Source organism: Labeo rohita, chromosome 8 (assembly GCF_022985175.1).
Source record: "Labeo rohita strain BAU-BD-2019 chromosome 8, IGBB_LRoh.1.0, whole genome shotgun sequence".
NCBI classification, from domain to species: domain Eukaryota; kingdom Metazoa; phylum Chordata; class Actinopteri; order Cypriniformes; family Cyprinidae; genus Labeo; species Labeo rohita.
The window spans coordinates 11,345,379-11,353,558 of record NC_066876.1 but is presented as its reverse complement, the minus strand read 5'-3'; the positions used below and the strand labels follow the sequence as shown (position 1 = coordinate 11,353,558).

At 37.9% G+C, this 8,180-nt stretch overlaps 1 protein-coding gene across 1 annotated transcript; it reads right to left on the bottom strand.

Moving 5' to 3' along the window:
* Positions 1-3,698: 3,698 nt before the first annotated feature.
* aplnra (apelin receptor a) lies at positions 3,699-5,781 on the bottom strand. The gene has a single exon (XM_051116337.1). It carries the CDS (start codon positions 5,586-5,588, stop codon positions 4,506-4,508), a length of 1,083 nt encoding a protein of 360 aa, XP_050972294.1. The 5' UTR covers positions 5,589-5,781; the 3' UTR covers positions 3,699-4,505.
* Between the last annotated feature and the right edge of the window lie 2,399 nt (positions 5,782-8,180).

Genomic DNA, 8,180 nt, shown 5'->3' with positions numbered 1-8,180 from the left:
TCTCTGTCTGTTTACTCGTTTCTCTGCTCTCTTTGATTTGAAAGTGTCTGGATAATCCTATGGTCATGTCAGTTCTATTGTTACTGGTTGATGTCCTCGAATGCGTGTGTTTGTGAGTGTGTAGCGTGCCGTTACCCCTTCTTTAACGGTCATCTTGTCAAAAATAATTTTTCACTTGCCCCAAATTGGCTACACATAGCTTCAAACTGATACGTGTCCATCCTTTTTCATTCTTTTGGAGTCGTAGGGGCCTCACAATGTCACTATTAATTAGTCACCATAAAGCACACGTTATGCATGTATGTGTGTGTGTGTATTCCAGTCCTCTAAGACTGGTCTTAAATTCTTTTTACTTTTTACACTGGTTTCTCTTATTTTATTTCAAGATATTTAATTTATTTTTTTATTTTTTTTTTTTTTTAACATATATGTTCACCAAACAAGAAAACTACTTTTAGTCTAAATCTAGTCTGAATATACAAACCCTGATTTTCAGAGAAACTTTATAACTTTTATGCTTTTTTGTTGTTGATGATGCATACAAACACATACATACACAAAAATTAATACAGTACTGTTAATGTACTGCAACTGTATATTTTTTTGAGGAAAATATTTCAGATTTTTTTTCATATAGTGGACCTCAATGGTGCAAGTTTGAACTTCCAAAATGCAGTTTAAATGCAGCTTCAAAGGGCTCTAAATGTTCCCAGCCGAGGAAGAAGGGTCTTATCTAGCGAAACGATTGGTTATTTTAATTGAAAAAAAATTACGATGTATATACTTTTAATGTCAAACGCGTCTTGACATTAAAAATGTCAAACACGTCTTGTCTTGCTTTGCCTGAACTCTGTTTTTTTCCGGTTCATTACAAAAAACTTTGTAAAGAGTGAGCGACGCTTCACATCGTGGTTGCATCACCACCTTGGGTGTGCATTATTTTCTAAGAATTCAATGGCCCGTTGTCAGTTATGCCTTAAATAGCCCATGTATTGCATCTATGCTAAATGCTTGCAGAGCACCTTGTCTTCTTCCTTTTGGTAGGAGTGAAGGCAGACGAGTATGGACAATTAAAGAAATGAGAAGCATCCTCCTGATAATGATGACATTGATTATATTTTGAGTTGTAGTCAACAGGATCGTCACCTGACCTGGGACTTGGTGCTATCCTGTGTCTTGTGCCCTGCTCCCTGGTTACTGCTTCAGGTAATCATTCATGTTTAATTAAAGGGTTGGACATAAACATGGATGGAACGATTGGACAGCTTGCCATAGTGCTTCCATTTGATAGTGAAGCGTTAATAGATTTTAAATGCATAAATGAAATGAACATAATTCAACAGTTTTATGAGTATAATAAGATTATTTTGTGTTGAGCAATTTAAAAAAGTGAATCATTGTGTTTAGCATATTAAAATTCTTGAGTGTGACTACACTCTTAAAATAAAGGTTCCAAAGGGGTGTTTTTGCAGTGATGCCATAGAAAAACCATTTTTGGTTCCCCAAAGAACCTTTCGGTAAACAGTTCCTAATAATCTAAAGAACCTTTTTCGACCATAAAGAACCGTTTTTGCATTTGAAAGGTTCCATGGATGTTCAAGGTTCTTCATAGAACCACTGATGCCAATAAAGAACCTTTATTTTTAAGATTGTATGTACGACAGCTGAATTGACTTGCTCTTAAGGAACATCATGCTTTCTTTTCCAGATTTCAGAGAACCCAAAGGAAAAGAGACTGATATAAGCCAGATTCTGAATGCTTGCTGGACCACTTGTTATAATGACATCAGACTTCTAAAAGTGATGTTATTTTTTTTTTTAAAGATTGTAATGCTTTTGTTCTTTTCTCCCCATTATAAGAGTTTTATTTTCAGTCTGTTTGTCATTGATTGTGACTGTGAAATAAAATAGACTTACTCAGCTGCTGCAAAAAGGTGTCATTGGTGTTTAAAAAAAGTTTTCCCTAAACTCTGAAATGGTCAGAAATATTAATGTTGTTTCAGCATTACCATGGAACATCAGATGGCAATAATATTTTAACATTTCAGTTGCATTTTTAATGTTTCAAGAAAAGTGGTTTCTTGAATTCAGTTTAACATTAATTAAAGGATATAACCAATTATACTCTTTTGGGGAATTTCAATATCAATTCAACAGCAGTGATGTAGAATCAACATCATAGTGTAACGTTGATTCACTGACATTACCACTGATTATTTTTGTTAATTTCAGTAGTGCTTCAACATCAGTGATATGGAATAAATCACAGTGTAACGTTGATTCAACAATTATTGATTATTTTAGTTAATTTCAATGTTGATTCAACAGCATTTTTTTTTTTTGTTGAAAACTCAATCTTGATTCAACATTATTGAACCAACATCAGTTCATGAGACTGATTTAATGACGTTTTCACTGATTTTATGTTGAAATCTCAGCTTTGTTTCAACATTAATTGTGGGTGCAAAAATTGTTGAACCAACATCACTTCATGACATTGATTCAGTGACGTAATCATTGATTTTCCGTTAAAATTTCACTATTGTTTCAATATTAATTGCGTGTGCAAAAATGTTATTGAACCAACATCACTTCATAACATCGATTCAATGACATTTTCATTGATTTTCCATTTAAATCTCAACTTTGTTTTAACATTAATTGTGGATGTAAAAGTGATGTGTGACCAAGCAGATGCAGCCTGATTTTACCAAGTACGACATGTTCCTGGATCAACATCTTTGTTGACCCTGGAACAACATTGGGATTAACCAATCAGATTTGAAAAAAGAGTTTATAGTTTTTGTGAAGTTTATGTTTACAATCAGTGTTTGGTGCTTGTACATCATTGTCATTCATCTATCATTTCCTCTGATTTTAGGGATAACTCATGGGTAAGGTTAGGTAAGGTTAGGTGTAGGGATGTGGTCAAGATTAAATTTTTGGATTAAAATGTTGTTCCAGGGTCAACAAAATATGTTGACCCAGGAACACATCTAACTCAGCAAAATCAGGACGTGCTGGCACCGACATCATTTTGCAACATTAATTCAATGCAGTTAGTGCTGACGCATTGACTCAGCGGTAGCTTGCTATCTGGGTTAATTAACATATAAAAAAATAATATGACAAAATAATATTATTAAAACAAAGGGCTGGTTTCACAGACGGGGCTTAGACTAAACCAAGATTAGGCCATAGTTCAATTAGGACATTAAAGTAATTTTTGTAAACATGCCTTATAAAAGACATTACTGGTGTGCATCTTGAGATGAAACAAGGCCACTGACCTATTTCAAGATCAATCAGTGCAAGTTTCTTTCAGTTGAAACAGCTCAGACTTTTTTTGTCTGGGATTAGGCATTTTAAAGTGCACTAAAACCTTTAGTTTGGCATTTTTACAATGTGCATTTTTAAAAATTGCATTCAAGTGTATTAAAAAAGTCATGAAAGTGCACATAAGTGGCTTTTAAATTCATTAATATTATATTATCTGCAAGTAAAGTTTTTTAAAAAAATATCCTCTAAAGATTTGAAGCACACTGCAAGTGCACATTCAATACAATTAAACAGTTCTTTTTTACAAGTGGTTTGGAAAATGGATGGATGGACTATCAATGTGAACTCCCTTTGCACACACCAATGCATACCGTGAATCACGTGTAATGACGCTAAGACGAAATTGTATTTAAGGAACATATTTAATACAGTAGCAGTAGTTAGTTACAGAAATTTTCAAAAAATATAACATAATTTCATGAATATATATCCATTTACACCCCCAAATTTATTCCCTTCCTCCACTTGTCTTCCTTTTTTCTCAGAGACATTTGTCACCAGCCATCTGTCTGTCTGCCCACCCCCCCAAACCCCTGACTCTCTGTCTGCGCTTTAAACTATCTAATCAAGCAGCATCACCTTTGCACTGTAACACACTCTCACATTGATATACTCATCAAAAAACACACACATTCACATCAGGGAGTTTAACAAAAATTATAATTTTTATATCTCCTCTTAACAAGTGCTACAAATACTGAACACATTGCAAATTAGCAGAAAAAAGTATGAAAATACTGTACAATTTGCATCTCTACACCAGTGTATATAGGCTTCAACACAGTCACACACTCTTACAGCAGCACAAGCAAGTTCATCCTCAGTGCAGCATTGTTGTGGTCAGTAGGATGTTTTTTGAGAAAACTGACCTCCTGTTTGCTTGAATAGTTCTGTGTGTTGAGCGTGTCAAAGTTGACGAATAGATGTCAGCGAACGTAATTTCACACATGCATACACACAAACTCACATCATTCCAGCAATTCATCCATGAATACAGTAGAGTACACCAAACTATGAGTGTTATTTACAAACATAGAGAAATATGTTCTTCAAAGTCCATCAGGTCAGCACATCACAACGGACCAGCCGTCAATAGATTCCCACCTTTTTAACCCCTCAACCCAGTGTTTATTTTCTCTTCAACTTCATTTTTTTAGGTTCTTCTCTCACACTTTGGTGGCCAGCGACTGCACCTCTGACTTTTGAGTCTGGGCGCTGAGAGTTGAAGACATGGAGCTCATGTGCCCATGCATGGCCTTCTTCAGATTCAGCAGACACAGGCACTGTGAGCGGAAGCGCAGGTCAAAGAAAGCATAGAGGAACGGGTTGAGGCAGCTGTTGACATACGCCAGGCACGTGGCGTACGGATGAGCCAGGAGCAGAAAATTCAGGAAGCCGCAAGAGGTAGGTGCCAGGTCTAGATATGACAGCGCATCCATGCTCTTCAGCACATGGAAGGGGGTCCAGCAGAATGCAAAAACCACCACCAAGGTAGTGATGATCTTCAGCAGACGACGCTTCTTCTGGTCTTCCTTGCGCAGGTGGCTGAAATGCCGGGTGACCGTGCAGCCGATGAAGCAGTAGCATACAGTCATGGCCAAGAAAGGCAGAAGAAACCCAAGAGCGGAGGACGAAAGGCTCAGACCTGCAATCCAAAGGGATTCGTGACGCTGATTGAGAGTGACCAGGCTGAAGTCCATTGCACAGGTGGTGCGGTTGCTCCCGGCGTCGTCCACCGTAGTGCGAAACAGGAGAGTTGGCACGGCCAGCAGGCACGAGAGGAACCAGATGGCACCCAGCGACGCCAGCATTGTGGCGCGTGACCGGAGCCGTCCGCTGGACAGAGAGTGCACGATGGCAAGGTAGCGGTCAAAACTCAAGCAGGTCAGGCAGAAAACGCTTGCGTACATGTTGACAAGCACCACATAGCTGCTGATCTTGCAGAGAGCCACGCCAAACGGCCAGTGGTAACCCAGCGCGGTGTACACAGCCCACAGCGGCAGCGTGATGACGAACGTCAGGTCCGCAAGCGCCAGGTTGCCGATGTAAACGTCAGCCGCGCGTCGTTTGGATTTGGCGCGCCAGACAGTGAAGATAACCACGCCGTTCCCGGAGAGACCGAGGATGAAAATGAGCATGTACAGCACGGGAATGAGAGAGTAAGACGGCTCCCACTCCGAGTAGTCGCACGCAGTCTCGTTATCTTCATAGTAGTCATAAGAGTCAGCGTAATCCGGCGTTGGCTCCATTTGGTGAGGGCGCTTTAGTTTCGAGTCCGTCTGTTTTCTTGTGCGGTTTTATCCGAATGTCTAGTCTTAATTCTATAGAGTTCAATGGAAATGTTTGGATACTTCTGTCAGAAACAAGAGTTTGAGGTAAGTTTCCCTCACTGGAAGCTGAAGCGCGTCTGTGTGAGGGAGAGAAGCGCCCTGTCTTTTTAAACTCCAGACTTCTCACCCCTCCCTTTGGACCATATATCGGACCCCTTATCTCCAGCCCCCATAGACACACACACATACACACTCACTCCCACCCACCACGGCACACCAACCCCCCCGGGCCACGCAGTCGGCAGGAGCGAGTGTGTCAACAAAGTGAGCTTAACTCCTGTTTTTCTTCTTAATGAAAAAGTAATGGCCCGCTCGTCTTTCAAGTTAGATTCAGCTTAAAATGACAAAAAAATGTTTTTGCGTCACGTCTCATTTGCGACACTTTTTAAATAAAAAACGAAAAATCTGAATGGATTTTAACTTTTCCATACAGTAAACATATGTTCATTCATGTCAAGCAGACTTAAACATCCTTTATAAATAAATAGGCTGCATTTATTTTTAAGCAGCCTATTTATTTCTGTCAGCCTACTAAAATTATAAGCTTGAGTTTAATTGCTTCCTGGAAGTTTTAGGATAGGATAATATTTGGCCGAGATACGACTATTTAAAAATCTGAGGGTGCAAAAAACCCCCCAAAATCTAAATACTGAGAAAATCGCATTTAAAGTTGTCCAGCAATGCATATTACTAATCAAAATTAAGTTTTGATATATTTGCGGTAGAAATTTTACAAAATATCTTAATGAAACATGATCTTTACTTAATATCCTAATGATTTTTGGCATAAAAGAAAAATCGATCATTTTGACCCATACAATGTATTTTTAGCTATTGCTACAAATATACCCAACGTGGTCCAGGGTCACGTTTGAATTTAAACACTAATACTCAAATTGAATCTTGATACCTGAATTAGCTTATGTTTTGCTTTATTATTTTTATTAATCAGGTTACACTGCAAGGGTATCTTTTTATTTCCTACTGCTACAAATTAAAGCGTAGATCTGACTGTATGGCACAAATTAAACTTAACTAAACTAAAACACGCAAGCCTGAACAGGTTTCAGACAGGTTCCCATTGAAACCAGAGCCAAATGATAATGTAAAAGAGACATTGCTCTGTGATTTCCTCTCGCTCAAACATTACATGAAGGTGACATTCAGTCACTTCAAACACTCTGCTTCCACTACAACACATCACTGCAGCCTCTTTAATATGAAGTGATTTACATGCACATTCAAGCTCTTAAAGAGAAACAAAAACAGACTTGCTACATATTCCATGAAACTTTATTAATTTATTTTGATTGCATTTATTTTAATGTGGCGAACTACTGATGAACTGACTGATTTATGCGTAAAAAAAACTAGTTCCCGCCTTTAAACGGAGCTCCTCGGATGAATTTTAAAATCCAATTAGGTGCATCTAAAAAATACATCGTTTGGTACCTTATAAAGCGCTCAGAGAGTCTTTAGTGATTAGATCACATGTCAGCAAAGGATTTGGATATGTGTGAATTTAATTCTCACTTTCTTGCATTTATTTGCATGATAATAGCAGACAAAAACTCGCAAAATAAACAAAAAACAAAAGGAAACGACGCATTTGACATTAACGAGTTTCTTAAGGATGCGCTGTTCACGCGTTACACCCAATTTGCAGCACCTGAAAAAAGGCAGTTAAAGCGAAATAGCTTAGGCTGAATAGAGAGCAATTCACATTCAAAACAAACAGGAAAACTATAGGCTACACCTAAGTTATTTTTCCTTCTACATGGCGATTATCCTTAAAGAAGTTCTCACGAGCTCTCTGGTAAATCGGTTGTTTCATATATCTTCATCACTATTTACACATACAAATCTCGTTTCACACACTTAAATTAATGTGCAATCGCATTTAGGCGGATCAGTGTGTAAATCCATTCATCAAAACCTATCAGAGTGTCACTCTGCACATCACTGATGAGATCATCTGCAGATCTTCTCAGTCCTGGGTATCTTAAGTGGATTGTAGCCATTTTAAAGGAATAAAATGAATTATAGCTTATGTAACACTTTACTGACAGTGTGAAGTGTGTGACTAACACTGAGGACTAATGTGAAGACAACAGAGACATGTAATTCATCTCTGACCAATTTGTTTGAATGCGTCAGATTAGATATAAAATGTGTGAATAGTGCCACTTATGGCAACTAGCATACATTTGAATAAACGGATGTTCACCTTTCATTCGGAGGATACTGTCTGCACATGTCCATGAGAATAAAATCTTGTGGCATCAGAGCTTTCTGGAACACTGCATCTGTGGTATGCTCTGTTTTTCAGTTTGTAAACATCTTAAGATTTACATTCAGTACTGAATGACATACTCATCAGATACTATAGTCTTGTATTTTAGAAAAAGCATGTTGATACATATCAACCCAATGATAAACAATGTTACTTTGCATACACTTCTTGGTTTCATCAAGATCCTTTAATATCCTTGGAACTCTTCCATTGCACAA

What these genes read in the sequence shown, in the direction of transcription:
- aplnra (XM_051116337.1), bottom strand. Translation starts at nt 5,588, where the DNA reads ATGGAGCCAACGCCGGATTACGCTGACTCTTATGACTACTATGAAGAT.